The sequence below is a fragment of the Homarus americanus genome, unplaced genomic scaffold (assembly GCF_018991925.1).
Source record: "Homarus americanus isolate GMGI-L3 unplaced genomic scaffold, GMGI_Hamer_2.0 scaffold824, whole genome shotgun sequence".
Taxonomy (NCBI): domain Eukaryota; kingdom Metazoa; phylum Arthropoda; class Malacostraca; order Decapoda; family Nephropidae; genus Homarus; species Homarus americanus.
The window spans coordinates 2,243,666-2,260,965 of NW_024719328.1; the positions used below are offsets into that span (position 1 = coordinate 2,243,666).

The 17,300-nt window shown below is 41.9% G+C and overlaps 1 protein-coding gene and 1 long non-coding RNA gene across 2 annotated transcripts in view; both read left to right on the forward strand.

Moving 5' to 3' along the window:
* Nucleotides 1-10,430, forward strand: part of LOC121860012 (neurotrimin-like) — an 87,736-nt gene extending 77,306 nt beyond the window's left edge. The window contains exons 5-6 of the mRNA XM_042357028.1: nucleotides 395-563; nucleotides 10,236-10,430. Of these exons, the coding sequence (XP_042212962.1) occupies nucleotides 395-563; nucleotides 10,236-10,336 (270 nt within the window). The 3' untranslated portion in view covers nucleotides 10,337-10,430. The remainder of the gene's footprint in view (nucleotides 1-394; nucleotides 564-10,235) is intronic.
* A 2,376-nt stretch (nucleotides 10,431-12,806) lies between these two features.
* Nucleotides 12,807-13,060, forward strand: LOC121860013. The gene is made up of 3 exons (XR_006087800.1): nucleotides 12,807-12,892; nucleotides 12,936-12,983; nucleotides 13,031-13,060. It is a non-coding gene; the product is annotated as an uncharacterized LOC121860013 (long non-coding RNA).
* The last annotated feature ends 4,240 nt before the right edge of the window (nucleotides 13,061-17,300 follow it).

Sequence of the window (17,300 nt, forward strand, 5' to 3'; positions counted from 1 at the left end):
CACACATCCAACAACAACCACTACTCGCATGTCTGTACCAACGCACAGCGACAATTGTCTGTGTTTTTGCATTAAGATATAACAATAGGAGAGGTGTGGTGAGCGAGTACATTGCACCCTCGTGTCCCTCTCTTAGGGTCGCTTTTAACACTCAGAACTCCCCCTTGTCAACCAGTCTAAGAATGATTACCTTACTTTGTGGTTGAGGGAAGTGAAGGTGCCTCCTTTTGTACAGGCTTAGTGTATTGTGTGTCGTATCTGCACATCCCCAACCAAGGCTTCAGTTTCCAGAAAACGCATTCACAAATACAATAAGCATGAGTTAAGGCGTTTGTGTAATCTTAAATTCCACACATGAGTAGTTGGTGCTGACGTTAGTTGTATGTTTGCGCAGGTGATCACATATGACAGTGAACGAGGCGGGGTGAGCGTGGTGACAGAAAAAGGTTCCCGCACTACTTCTAACCTGCTGGTGAGAGGAGCCTCGCTGAAGGACTCCGGCATCTACAGCTGCAATCCTAGCAGCGCCTCCTTAGCCAAGGTCTTGGTGCATATACTAAACGGTGAGTGACACTTCCTCGCGTTTTACTGATAATCTTACAAACATGTTTTGATACAGACACATTTCTCCAGACTGTTTATTGTTAGAAATCAATAGACATTTTATCGATACTTATTAACCATTAGTATCATTGATATCAGTTGTAATCATTAATGATTTAATATATTTTTTTGACATTTTGATTGAAAAATAAAAATATTCTTTTGATATTTTATGCAGTATTGTTCTTAACATATATATATATATATATATATATATATATATATATATTTATATATATATATATCATGTTATTCCACATATAAATGTATAATATATTTTATATATTGTATGGAATGAATGGAGCACCTTTGCTGGGGTTCGTTGTATTTTCGTGATTTATCAAGATATGGTGTGTGTGTGTGTGTGTGTGTGTATTTCAGTTATAGATATGACCGCCTATTACCCTTAATAATTCTTTTTGGCGTATATAAATGTAACTATAATATTTACTGTACATGTATCTCACTAATATTGATGTTGATCAATAGTAATTGATATTTTACTGATAACTCAGTATAGGTGTTGATGTATATTGATAATTTGTTTCATCTTTTATTGAATTCTATTAATATCGCTTCATAATGATAATTAATAATATAAAACTGATGTTAATGAATATTGACATTGATAAATACTAATATGATAATTGATGATGCTACACTGATTTGTATAAAACTTCATAATGAAAGCTACTCATGTGCATAGGTATAGTTATTGTCTTAATATATATTATTAACTATTACAGATATTAATATTTTATAAACATGGTCCACACGCACTGTGTTACATGGTCCACACCCACTGTGTCACAGCGTCCACACTCACTGTGTCACATAGTCCACACTCACTGTGTTACATGGCACACACTCACTATGTCACAAGGCACACACTCATTGTGTCACACGGCCCACACTCACTGTGTCACATGGCACACACTCACTGTATCACATGGTACACACTCACTGTGTCATATGGTACACACTCACTGTGTCACATGGTCCACACTCACCATGTCACATGTTCTACACTCACTGTGTCACATGGCCAACACTCATTGTGTCAAATGGTCCACACTCACTATGTCACACGATCCACACTCACTGTGTCACAGGGCCCACACTCACTGTGTCACATTGTCCACACTTTCTGTGTCACATGGCCCACGCTCACTGCGTCATATGGCCCACACTCACTAGGTCACATGATCCACACTTAATCTCCACATGGTCCACACTCACTGTGTCGTATGGCCCACACCACTGTGTCACATGGCCTACACTCACTGTGTCAGAGGGCCCACACACTGTGTCACATCCACACTCACTGTGTCACAGTGCCCACTCTGTGTGACATGGTCCACACTCACTGTGTCACAGCCCACACTCACTGTGTCACATGGTCCACACTCACTGTGTCACAGTGCCCACTCTGTGTGACATGGTCCACACTCACTGTGTCGTATGGCCTACACTCACTGTGTCACATGGCCCACACCTCACTGTGTCAGAGGGCCCACACACTGTGTCACATGGTCCACACTCACTGTGTCACAGTGCCCACTCTGTGTGACATGGTCCACACTCACTGTGTCACAGGGCCCACACTCACTGTGTCACATGGTCCACACAATGTGTCACAGTGCTCGCTCTGTGTCACATGGTCCACACTCACTGCGTCATATGGTTCACATACACTGTGTCACATGGCCCACACACTTTGTGTCACATGGCACACACTCACTGTATCACATGGCACATACTCACTGTGTCACATGGCCCACACTCACGGTGTCACATGGCCAACACTCGCTGTATCATATGAACCACACTCAGTGTCACATGGTCCACACTCACTGTGTCAGATGGTCCACACTGACTGTGTCACATGGCCCACACTGTGTCACATGGCACATATCTCACTGTGTCACATGGCCCACACTCACTGTGTTACATGGTCCACACTCACTGTGTCACATGGTCCACACTCCTTTGTCACATGGTCCACACTCTGTGTTACATGTTCCCACTCACTGTGTCACAGCGTCCACACTAACTGTGTCACATGGTTTACTCTTACTGTGTCACATGGTCCACACTCTCTCTGTCACATGGCTCATACTCACTGTGTCACATGGTTCACACTCACTGTGTCACATGTTCACATTCACTGTGTCACATGGTCCACACCCACTGTGTCAATTGGTCCACACTCACTGTGTCACAGGGTCCACACTATGATTCACATGGCACACACTCACTGTGTCACATGGTCCACAATCACTGTGTCACTTCACACTCACTGTGTCACAGGGAACTCACTCACTGTGCCACATGGTCTACTCTCACTGTGTCACATGGTCCACACTCACTGTGTCACATACTCTACACTCACTGTATCACATGGTCCACACTCACTGTGTCACATGTTCACACTCACTGCGTCACATGATCCACATTCACTGTGTCACATGGTCCCTACTCTCTGTTTCACATGGCACACACTACCTGTATTACATGTTCACACTCACTGTGTCACATGGCCAACACTTTATATCACATGGTCCACGCTCACTGTACCACATGGTCCACGATGTGTCACTTGGCCCACACTCACTATGTCACATGATCCACACTCACTGTGTCACATGGCCCACACTGTGTCGCATGGCCCACACTCACTGTGTCAACGGCCCACACTCACTGTGTTACATGGTCCACACTCACTGTGTCACATGGTCCACACCTTGTCACATGGTCCACACGCTGTGTTACATGTTCCCCACTCACTGTGTCACAGCGTCCACCAACTGTGTCACATGGTTTACTCTTACTGTGTCACATGGTCCACACTCTCTCTGTCACATGGATCATACTCACTGTGTCACATGGTTCACACTCACTGTGTCACATGGTTTACTCTTACTGTGTCACATGGTCCACACTCTCTCTGTCACATGGCTCATACTCACTGTGTCACAGCGTCCACACTAACTGTGTCACATGGTTTACTCTTACTGTGTCACATGGTCCACACTCTCTCTGTCACATGGCTCATACTCACTGTGTCACATGGTCCACACCCACTGTGTCAATTGGTCCACACTCACTGTGTCACAGGGTCCACACTCTCTGATTCACATGGCACACACTCACTGTGTCACATGGTCCACAATCATTGTGTCACTTCACACTCACTGTGTCACAGGGAACTCACTCACTGTGCCACATGGTCTACTCTCACTGTGTCACATGGTCCACACTCACTGTGTCACATACTCTACACTCACTGCATCACATGGTCTACACTCACTGTGTCACATGGTCCTCACTCTCTGTTTCACATGGCACACACTACCTGTATTACATGTTCACACTCACTGTGTCACATGGTCAACACTTTATGTCACATGGTCCACGCTCACTGTACCACATGGTCCACGATGTGTCACTTGGCCCACACTCACTATGTCACATGATCCACACTCTCACTGTGTCACATGGCCCACACTCACTGTGCCACATGGTCCACATTGTGTCTGGCCCACACTCACTGTGTCACATGGCCCACACTGCTCTGTCACATGGTCCACACTCACTGCGTCACATGGCCCGCATTCACTGTATCACATGGCCCACACGCACTGTGTCACATGGTCCATACTCATTGTGTCATATGGACCACACTCACTTTGTCACATGGTCCACATGCACTGTGTCACATGACCCACAATCACTTTGTCATAGCCCACACTCACTGTGTCACATGACCCACACTCACTTGGCATATGGCCCACACTCACTGTGTCACATGGCCCACACTTGCTGTGTCATATTCACACTCACTGCGTCACATGACCCACATTCACTCTATCACATGGCCCACACGCACTGTGTCACATGGTCCATACTCATTGTGTCATATGGCCCACACTCACTTTGTCACTTGGTCCACATGCACTGTGTCACATGACCCACACTCACTTTGTCATATGGCCCACATTCACTGTGTCACATGAGCCACACTTACTATTCATATAGTCCACACTTATTGTGTCACATGGTCCACACTTAGTGTGATACAGGTTCCACACTCACTGCGTCACATGATCCATACTCTTTGTGTCAAATGGTCCACACTCATTGTACACTCATTGTGTCACATGGCCCACACTCACTGTGTCACATGGCCCACCTCACTGTGTCACATAGTCCACACTCACTGTGTCACATGAACCACACACACTGCGTCACATGGTCCACAATCATTGTGTCACATGACCCACACTCACTCTGTCGTATGGTCCAAATTCACTGTGTCACATGGCCCACATTCACTGGACACATAGCCCACACTCACTGTGTCCCATGAACCACACACACTGTGTCGCATGGTCCACACACACTGTGTCACATGGCCCGCATTCACTGGACACATAGCCCACACTCACTGTGTCCCATGAACCACACACACTGTGCCACATGGTCCATACTCACAGTGTCACATGAGCCACACTCACTCTTCACATGGTCCACACTTTGTGTAAAATGTTCCACACTGTGTCGCATGGCCCACACACACTACGTCACATAGTCCACACTCACTGTGTTACATGACCTACCCAAACTATCACATGGTCCACAATCACATGATCCACACTCATTGTGTCGGTTAGTCCACATTCACTGTGTCACATGGCCCACACCCACTGTGTTACATGGCCCACATTCACTGTGTCACATGAACCACACACACACACACACCGAGTCACATGGTCCACGCTCACTGTGTCACATGGCCGATACTCACAGTGTCACATGGGCCATACTCAATCTTCATATGGTCCACACTGTGTCACATGCCCACACACTGCGTCACATGGTCCACACTCACTATGTTACATGGCCACACTCACTCTTCATATGGTCCACACTGTCTGTGTTACATGGTCCACACTGTGTCGCATCGTCCATGCTTACTCTTTACATGGTTCACACTCTCTATACCAGGGGTGGCCAACCTGTCGATCACAAGATCTTCTCTAGTCGATCACATGGCAAAGTTGAACTTAATGGTCCATCCTTCTTAAGCTGCCATACAAAAATCCTCTTCAAATTTTACTCATAATCATTGGGATATTATATTTGTTTAGATTATTTTCTGGGAATAGATTATCATTATGGACACATCAGAGCGATAAAAACTTTGATCTGTGCCATGCTGGTGTGAACTGATAGAAGTTCGCGTTCATACGGGCTGGTGCTGGCTGGTTCCTGGTGAGGAAACTGATCAGCAAGTTGTCATCAGTTGTAAGCTAAAACAAGGCAGGTAATTGCTTTTATAAGTTTACAAATACACGTTAAACCTTGTATTAATGAATTTGGTAATGAAAAAGTCGACTCGATATTCAGGAATATTTTATAGCAATGGGTGAACATTAGGCTGGTAGATCGCGTCAGGGTAACTGGAAAAAGTAGATCACATCACACAAAAGGTTGGCCACCCTGCTGTATACCATACGGTCCATACACGCTCTGTCATATGGTCCACACTCACTGTGTCACGGGATCCACTCTTGCTGTGTCACATGGTCCACACTCACTATCTCACATGACCCACACTGATTATGTCACATGACCCACACTGATTATGTCACATGGCCCACACTCTCTATTACATGACCCACACTCACTATGTCACATGGGACACACTCACTCTTCATTTAAGGACATAAGAAAATAAGAAAATAAGGAGTCTGCATAGGGCCGGTTGGCCTATGCATGGCGCCCTGTCGAGAGTTACTACCACTCTCTATCATCCATGAATCTATCAAGCCTCCTTTTAAAACTTTTCAGCGTTCCAGCACTTACTACAAAGTTGCTAAGCTTGTTCCACTCGTCCACCACCCTATTTGCGAACCAGTTCCTTCCTATCTCCTCCTAAACCTAAACTTATCCAACTTAAATCCATTGCTACGAGTCCATCCTGCTCGATATTATAAGAACTTTATCTATATCTCCTTTATTGATTCCTTTCATCCACTTAAATACTTCTATCATATTTCCCCGCACTCTTCGTCTTTCTAGGGAATGCAAGTTTAGTTTCTTTAACCTATCTTGATATGGAATGTTTTGTCCCGGAATCATCGTCATTCTTCGTTGCACCTGACTCCAGTGAATTGATATCCATTCTATAATAGGGCACCAGAACTGACCAGCATAATCGAGGTGCGGCCTGACTAGTGCAAGATATGGTTGCAATAAGACCTCTGCATTCTATTACTTACACTTCTAGATGTAAACCAATACTCTGTTTGCCTTATTTCGAACATTAACGCACTGTTTTCTGGGCCGTAGGTCCGAGCTTACAATACCCTAGTCTCTTTAACAAGTCGACTTCTCTGGGTTGATGTTGTTAAGGCTGTATACATTGACAGTATTTGTTCTTCCAATATTAAGTACGCTGCACTTGCTGGTGTTGAATTTCATTTGCCATTTTTCTGACCACTCCTGCAGTTTATTTAAATCCTCATTGTAGTGCATTTGCATCCTGCCTGAATTAATCTGCCGCCCTATTTTGGTGTCATCCGAAACTCTTATGTCATTGCTGATCCCAGTATCTAGATCGTTTATGTAGATTATGAACAAAAGTCGGCCCAGTACGGACCCTAGAACTAACTGGTTACTCTGTCAAGTGCTTTGCTAAAGTCTAAGTAAATAACATCGCAATTTTCGTCATTATCTACTACCTCGAGGACTTTCCTAAAAAACGTCATTAGATTTGTTTGACAAGATTTTCCCTTTGTAAACCCATATTGAGAGTCGTAGATTAATTTGCTTTTCTCTAAATGCGATCGGATGCTATCTGCTATAATTGATTCAAGAAATTTCCCCACTGCTGACGTCAAACTAATCGGCCGGTAATTTGACGCTGATGCGCTGTCTCCCCTTTTTAATATGGGTACTACATTGGCCTGTTTCCACAAGTCAGGTACAACTGGCACAACTCCCGTGTCCACACTGTGTCACATCGCCCACACTCACTGTGTCACATGGTCTGCACTCACTGTGTCACATGGTCCACACTCACTGTGTCACATGGTCCACACTCACTGTGTCACATGGCTCAACACTCACATGATCTACACTCAATGTGTCACTTGACCCACACTTATTATGTCACATGAACCCACACTCACTGTGTCACATGGTCCACCTTCACTGTATCACATGGCTCAACACTCACATGATCTACACCCAATGTGTCACTTGACCCACACTTATTATGTCACATGATCCACACTCACTGTGTCACATGGTCCACACTCATTGTTCCACATGGTCCACACTTATTGTGTCACATGGTCCATACTCATTGTGTCACATGGTCCACACTCATTGTGTCACATGAACCACACCCATTGTGTCACATGAACCACACTTATTGTGACACATGAACCACACTCATTGTGTCACATGAACCACACCCATTGTGTCACATGAACCACACTTATTGTGACACATGAACCACACTCATTGTGTCACATGAACCACACTTATTGTGACACACATGTTACATATCCCTAGGTATTTTCATTGTATGTACGTTATATATTATCTTGTATCAGTCACCGTTATGAGAGCGATCTTCTGTTAAATTAATACGAAATCTGTATTCCTTCGTCATAATTAGTTTACTTTTTTTTGCATTGTATATGAATTATATTGTTTCTATATATCTTCTAATATTTTGTAATCATGCAATATTATGTAACTATCTAAAGAAGTTTTCAGTTATGAATAATCTAAATGCAAAGATGTCGTTTTGTTTATGTCCTCTCTCGTCTCCGGGGTACCAATGCATAGAGACATCAATACAGTGTATGTAACCTTATTCCATCCATTGCTCATATTATACTGTATATTGAATTATTTTTTCCATCAGGGATCAGGTGTGTTAATTGTTTAAGTCAGTATTTCTTTGATATCCTGTTTAATTTGTACAATTTAACGAAAAGTTTTTAGGCGTAGCTTCATAGAATGGTGATGTATTAAATTTTATTCTCGACTGTCAGCTGGAGGTAACGCGTATTGTCTACATGATTCTTGTTGTAACCAAAGCTGTTATTTCAGAATAAGTCTAATTAATAGGCCTAGGAGTTGGGGCGCTGCTGAGAATAGAGTTATCAGTAGTGGCCGTGACTCATCGTCCACATTCACTGTGTCTCAAGGCTACTCTCACTATGTCACGAGGCCTACACGCATTGTCACGTTGTCCACACGCATTGTGTCACATGGTCCACATTCACTCCTCATATGGTCTTTACACTGTAACACATGACAAGCTAATGTGTCCACTCCCCGTCAAATTATTTATTTCATCCTTTTCTTTCTTCTACTGATATTTTCGTCTTCGGTTTGTCAATACTATTTAATGCATCCTCCTTCTCTTTTCACCCTATTTGAAACACTTGATCTTTCGTCATCCTGAACCCATACTGTACAACCTCACTTTAGTATAACTTTATCATCGTTCACCTCCTTCATTTCTCACATTTCACTTACCAGGAATAACTGCCTGCATTCACCTATTTATCCAACTTCAAAATTAAATCACCTCTTAATATTGAATTAGGACATAAGACCTTGAGAATAAAGGAAGCTACCGTAGACCTATTGGTCCATGTGAGGCAGCACCTGTTACATCCATCCTATATTTGGAACCTTCCAACGAGTTCAGCTTGATGGTGGAGTTTAATAACATGTTCCTCTCACCTACAACTCTTTCAGAATTTTTTTTGCCTTTTCCTTCCTAAATCTAAATTTCTTTATCTGTAAATCATACTCATGTTTTCGCTCCTGGTTTGATGGTTTAGGTGCATTAATAATATCACTCTTATTTAACCCCATCTACCATTTATACACGTCAATCATTTACTTTAGGTATCTAAAGATAATATTTATTCTGTTTTCTTAATATTCTTAAACTGTATACAGAAGGTTCGCCTGTGACCAGGATTAACTTCTTCATTCTTCACTGAGCGTTTTCGAGAGAATGTATATCCATTCTACAGTACAGTATAAGGAGACCAAAATGAAACCAAAATAAGATCTGACTAACGCTAGATATGAAGTAGTTAAATACTCTACTGCTCCTGTTATTAATACTCCTAAGTATGAACTCTAGTACTGCGTTGACCTTATTTCATACATAACCATTATATTGTGGCTACTGAATTGATTTCACTAGTCTCAGAGGGCAAACTCAAGTTTTGTTTTTCCAACATTTACACGGAAAAATACACATTTAACGAAGGTATGAACAAAATAATTCCATCACATTTTCACCTTCCGAAATATATAACAGTCAGTGAGAGGCAGCAAAGGATTGTCTACATGATTCTGGTCTGTTAACAAAAGCTGTTATTTCAGAATACAAGTCTAATTAATGGGCCTAGGAGTTGAAGCTCTGCTGAAAGAAAATTAATCAGTAGTAGCCGTGACAGTGTAAACAGGGCTGCTTTCTAAGGCCCATTGGCCTACTGTAGTTCCCTTCATTTTCATGTTGTATGATCGTCTCAGTCAGCCAGTGAAGCAGGGAGACCACTGAACTAACTGAGAATGTTGTGTTTCAGGAGAACACCCAGAGGCGATGCAGCATGGAGGTCACTCCCCGCACCACGTGTCAACCATTCTGGTGTCCACAGCCCTCACCATCCTGATAGCCCTCAAGTAATTCAACAGCCCTCACCATTATGGCGGCCCTCAAGTAACTCACCAGCCCTCACCATTATGGCGGCCCTCAAGTAACTCACCACCACCTCACCATCATGGCGGCCCTCGTAACTCAACAGCCCTCACCATTATGGCGGCCCTCAAGTAACTCACCAGCCCTCACCATTATGGCGGCCCTCAAGTAACTCAACAGCCCTCACCATCATGGCGGCCCTCAAGTAACTCAACAGCCCTCACCATCATGGCGGCCCTAAGTAACTCAACAGCCCTCACCATCATGGTGGCCCTCAAGTAACTCAACAGCCCTCACCATCATGGCGGCCCTCAAGTAACCCAACAGCCCTCACCATCATGGCGGCCCTCGCTAACTCAACAGCCCTCACCATCACGGTGGCCCTCAAGTAACTCAACAGACCTCACTATCATGGCGGCCCCTGTAACTCAATAGCTCTCACCATCATGGCGGCCCTCAAGTAACTCACCAGCCCTCACCATAATGGCGGCCCTCAAGTAACTCACCAGCCTCACCATCATGGCGGCCCGCAACTCACCAGCCCTCACCATCATGGCGGCCCCGTAACTCACCAGCCCTCACCATCATGGCGGCCCTCGTAACTCAACAGCCCTTACCATCATGGCGGCCCCAAGCAACTCAACAGCCCCCACCATCATGGCGGCCTCAAGTAACTCACCAGCCCTACCATCATGGCGGCCCTCAAGTAACTCACCAGCCCTAACCATCATGGCGGCCTCCAGGTATTTCAACAGCCCTTACCATAATGGCGGCCCTCAAGTAACTCAATAGCTCTCACCATCATGGCGGCCCTCTCAAGTAACTCACCAGCCCTTACCATCATGGCGGCCCTCAAGTAACTCACCAGCCCCATCATGGCGGCCCTCAAGTAACTCACCAGCCCTAACCATCATGGCGGCCCTCAAGTAACTCACCAGCCCTTACCATCATGGCGGCCCTCAAGTATTTCAACACTTACCATAATGGCGGCCCTCATAACTCACCAGCCCTTACCATCATGGCGGCCCTTATATTTCAACAGCCCTTACCATCATGGCGGCCTCAAGTATTTCAACAGCCCTTACCATAATGGCGGCCCTCAAGTATTTCAACAGCCCTACCATAATGGCGGCCCTCAAGTATTTCAACAGCCCTTACCATAATGGCGGCCCTGTAACTCACCAGCCCTTACCATCATGGCGGCCCTATATTTCAACAGCCCTACCATCATGGCGGCCCCTACATTTCAACAGCCCTTACCATAATGGGGCCCTCGATTCAACAGCCCTACCATAATGGCGGCCCTAAGTATTTCAACAGCCCTTACCATAATGGCGGCCTCATTTCAACAGCCCTTACCATAATGGCGGCCCCCAAGTATTTCAACAGCCCTTACCATAATGGCGGCCCTCAAGTAACTCACCAGCCCTCACCATCATGGCGGCCCTCATATTTCAACAGCCCTTACCATAATGGCGGCCTCATATTTCAACAGCCCTTACCATAATGGCGGCCCTCAAGTTCACCAGCCCTCACCATCATGGCGGCCCTCAAGTATTTCAACAGCCCTTACCATAATGGCTCAAGTATTTCAACAGCCCTTACCATAATGGCGGCCTCAAGTAACCCAGCCTCACCATCATGGCGGCCTTCACTGGTGTAGGGAAAATAAACAAAAAATGATATTCTAAGGAGAGAAGTTTTAATCCCGAGAAATAGAAACAAATAAACACTGATAATATACCAAAAAATAAATAATAATAAATACACACATATATATATATGTGTGTGTGTGTGTGTGTGTGTGTGTGTGTGTGTGTGTGTGTGTGTGTGTGTGTGTGTGTGTGTGTGTGTGTGTGTGTGTGTGTGTGTGTGTGTGTGTGTGTGTGAACGGTAAGAGGGAGAGAACCAACTCAGAACAGAAATGGTGGAAGCCTATGTAGAGGGTCATAGGTCATGAGTCGTGAGTCATGGGTCAAGGTTCGTATGTCATGAGTGGCAGGCCATGGATTAAGAATAACAATTCATGAGTCATGGGTTTGTCATGGGTCAAAGATGGTCCTTCAGGGGCCCTGGGTGGTGAGGCATAGGTATACCACCCCACCTTCTGTACAGGTATATAGTAACAGTCCACAGACTGAGTCTTGTGGGATGGAACAGACTGTCACAGGTCTCTCGTTTTAAATCAAGCTTTATGAATCATGGGTCGTGGGACAACGGCCAAGGGTTAGAGATAGTGCCTCATAGGTCATGGGTTGTGAGTGATGGGTCGAGCATCATAACGTCCAACAAATAACGTTTAGGAAATACATAAAAATGAATATAGAGGACTGTTGAACACTTACGAGAAAAGACCTGTGTAGTACACTATTAATGTTCTATACATTAATTGTAATACACCACAGGTGTAGTACACTACCAATGTTCTATACCACAAGTGTAATACATGTGTAGTACACTACTAATGTTCTATAACACAAGTGTAATACACCACAGGTGTAGTACACTACTAATGTTCTATACCACAAGTGTAATACACCACAGGTGTAGTAACTACTAATGTTCTATACCATGTAATACACCACAGGTGTAGTACACTACTAATGTTCTATACCACAAGTGTAATACACCACAGGTGTAGTAACTACTAATGTTCTATACTACAAGTGTAATACACCACAGGTGTAGTACACTACTAATGTTCTATACCACAAGTGTAATACACAACAGTGTAGTACAATTACTATGTTCTATACTACAAGTGTAATATACAACAGGTGTAGTACATTACTAATGTTATATACAGGTGTAATAAACAGGTGTACACTATCATTTATACCACAAGTGTAATACACACAGGTGTAGTACACTACTAATATTCTAATTACAAGTGTACATCACAGGTGTAGTACACTACTAATGTTCTATACTACAAGTGTAATACACAGGTAGTACACTACTAATGTTCTATACTACAGGTGTATACACTCACAGGTGTAGTACACACTAATGTTCTATACTACAGGTGTAATACACTACAGGTGTAGTACACTACTAATGTTCTATACCACAAGTAATAAACCACAGGTGTAGTACATTACTAATGTTCTATACTACAAGTGTAATACACCACAGGTGTAGTACACTACTAATGTTCTATACTACAAGTGCAATACACCGCAGGGTAGTACACTACTAATGTTCTATACTACGTGTAATACACCAGGTGTAGTAGTCACTAATGTAATATACTTACCAAGTGTAATACACCACAGGTGTATACACTACTAATGTTCTATACTACAAGTGTAATACACCACGGTGTAGTACAATACTAATGTACTATACCACAAGTGTAATAACCACGTGTAGTACATTACTAATGTTCTATACTACAAGTGTATTACACCACAGGTGTAGTACACTACTAATGTTCTATACTACAAGTGTAATACACCACAGGTGTAGTACACTACTAATGTAATTATACCACAAGTGTAATACACCACAGGTGTAGTACACTACTAATGTTCTATACTACAAGGTATACACATAGTAGTACACTACTAATGTTCTATACTACAAGTGTAATACACCACATGTGTAGTACACTACTAATGTTCTATACTACAAGTGTAATACAACAGGTGTAGCATTACTAATTTATACTACAAGTAATACACAGGTACACTACTAATGTTCTATACCACAAGTGTAATAACCACAGGTGTAGTACACTACTAATGTTCTATACTACAAGTGTAATACACCACAGGTGTAGTACAATTACTAATGTTCTATACTACAAGTGTAATACACCACAGTAGTACATTACTAATGTTCTATACCACAAGTGTAATACACCACAGGTGGTTAACTACTAATGTTCTATACTACAAGTGTAATACACCACAGGTGTAGTACATTACTAATGTTCTATACTACAAGTGTAATACACACAGGTATAATACTAATGTTCTATACACAAGTGTAATACACCACAGGTGTAGTACATTACTAATGTTCTATACTACAAGTAATATACTACAGTGTAGTACATTACTAATATTCTATACTACAAGTGTAATACACCACAGGTGTAGTACATTAATGTTCTATACCACAAGTGTAATATACACAGGTGTAGTACATTACTAATGTTCTATACTACAAGTGTAATACACCACAGGTGTAGTACACTACTAATGTTCTATACTACAAGTGTAATACACCACAGGTGTAGTACATTACTAATGTTCTATACCATGTAATACAACAGGTAGTAATAATGTTCTATACTAAGTGTATAATACAGGTAGTACATTACTAATGTTCTATACCAAGTGTAATACACCAGGGTAGTACATTACTAATGTTCTATACTACAAGTAATACAATTGTGTAGTACATTACTAATGTTCTATACTACAAGTGTAATACACACAGGTGTAGTAATACTAATAATGTTTCTATACAAGTGTAATACACACAGGTGTAGCACACTAATGTTCTATACTACAAGTGTAATACACCACAGGTGTAGTACACTACTAATGTTCTATACTACAAGGTAATATAATTACAGGTGTAGTACATTACTAATGTTCTATACCAGTGTAATACACACAGGTGTAGTACACTACTAATGTTCTATACTACAAGTGTAATATTAACGCCAGGTGTAGTACACTACTAATGTTCTATACTACAAGTGTAATACACTCACAGGTGTAGTACACTACTAATGTTCTATACCACAGTTTAATACACCACATGTGTAGTACACTACTAATGTTCTATACTACAAGTAATATACCACAGTGTAGTACACTACTAATGTTCTATACTACAAGTTTAATACACCACATGTAGTCAATACTAATGTTCTATACTACAAGTGTATATACTACAGGTGTAGTACACTACTAATGTTCTATACACAAGTGTAATACACCACAGGTGTAGTACACTAATATTCTATACTACAGGTGTATACACACAGGTGTAGTACACTACTAATGTTCTATACTACAAGTGTAATACACACAGGTGTAGTACACTACTAATGTTTATACCACAAGTAATACACCACAGGTGTAGCATAATTACTAATGTTCTATACCAAGTGTAATACACCACAGGTGTAGTACATTACTAATGTTTATATACAAGTGTAATAATAAGGTGTATACACTAATATTCTATACACAAGTGTAATACACCCAGGTGTAGTACACTACTAATGTTCTATACTACAAGTGTAATACACCACATGTGTAGTACACTACTAATGTTCTATACTACAAGTGTAATACACCACAGGTGTAGTACACTACTAATGTTCTATACTACAAGTGTAATACACCACAGGTGTAGTACACTACTAATGTTCTATACTACAAGTGTAATACACCACATGTGTAGTACACTACTAATGTTCTATACTACAAGTGTAATACACCACAGGTGTAGTACACTACTAAAGTTCTATACTACAAGTGTAATACACCACAGGTGTAGTACACTACTAATGTTCTATACTACAAGTGTAATACACCACAGGTGTAGTACACTACTAATGTTCTATACTACGAGTGTAATACACCACAGGTGTAGTACACTACTAATGTTCTATACTACAAGTGTAATACACCACATGTGTAGTACACTACTAATGTTCTATACTACAAGTGTAATACACCACAGGTGTAGTACACTACTAATGTTCTATACCACAAGTGTAATACACCACAGGTGTAGTACACTACTAATGTTCTATACTACAAGTGTAATACACCACAGGTGTAGTACACTACTAATGTTCTATACCACAAGTGTAATACACCACAGGTGTAGTACACTACTAATGTTCTATACCACAAGTGTAATACACCACAGGTGTAGTACACTACTAATGTTCTATACTACAAGTGTAATACACCACAGGTGTAGTACACTACTAATGTACTATACCACAAGTGTAATACACCACAGGTGTAGTACACTACTAATGTTCTATACTACAAGTGTAATACACCACAGGTGTAGTACACGACTAATGTTCTATACCACAAGTGTAATACACCACAGGTGTAGTACACTACTAATGTTCTATACCACAAGTGTAATACACCACAGGTGTAGTACACTACTATTGTTCTATACTACAAGTGTAATACACCACAGGTGTAGTACACTACTAATGTACTATACCACAAGTGTAATACACCACAGGTGTAGTACACTACTAATGTTCTATACTACAAGTGTAATACACCACAGGTGTAGCACACTACTAATGTACTATACCACAAGTGTATTACACCACAGGTGTAGTACACTACTAATGTACTATACCACAAGTGTATTACACCACAGGTGTAGTACACGACTAATGTTCTATACCACAAGTGTAATACACCACAGGTGTAGTACACTACTAATGTTCTATACCACAAGTGTAATACACCACAGGTGTAGTACACGACTAATGTTCTATACCACAAGTGTAATACACCACAGGTGTAGTACACTACTAATGTTCTATACTACAAGTGTAATACACCACAGGTGTAGTACACTACTAATGTTCTATACTACAAGTGTAATACACCATAGGTGTAGTACACTACTAATGTTCTATACCACAAGTTTAATACACCACATGTGTAGTACACTACTAATGTTCTATACTACAAGTGTAATACACCACAGGTGTAGTACACTACTAATGTTCTATACTACAAGTGTAATACACCACAGGTGTAGTACACTACTAATGTTCTATACTACAGGTGTAATACACCACAGGTGTAGTACACTACTAATGTACTATACCACAAGTGTAATACACCACAGGTGTAGTACATTACTAATGTTCTATACTACAAGTGTATTACACCACAGGTGTAGTACACTACTAATGTTCTATACCACAAGTGTAATACACCAC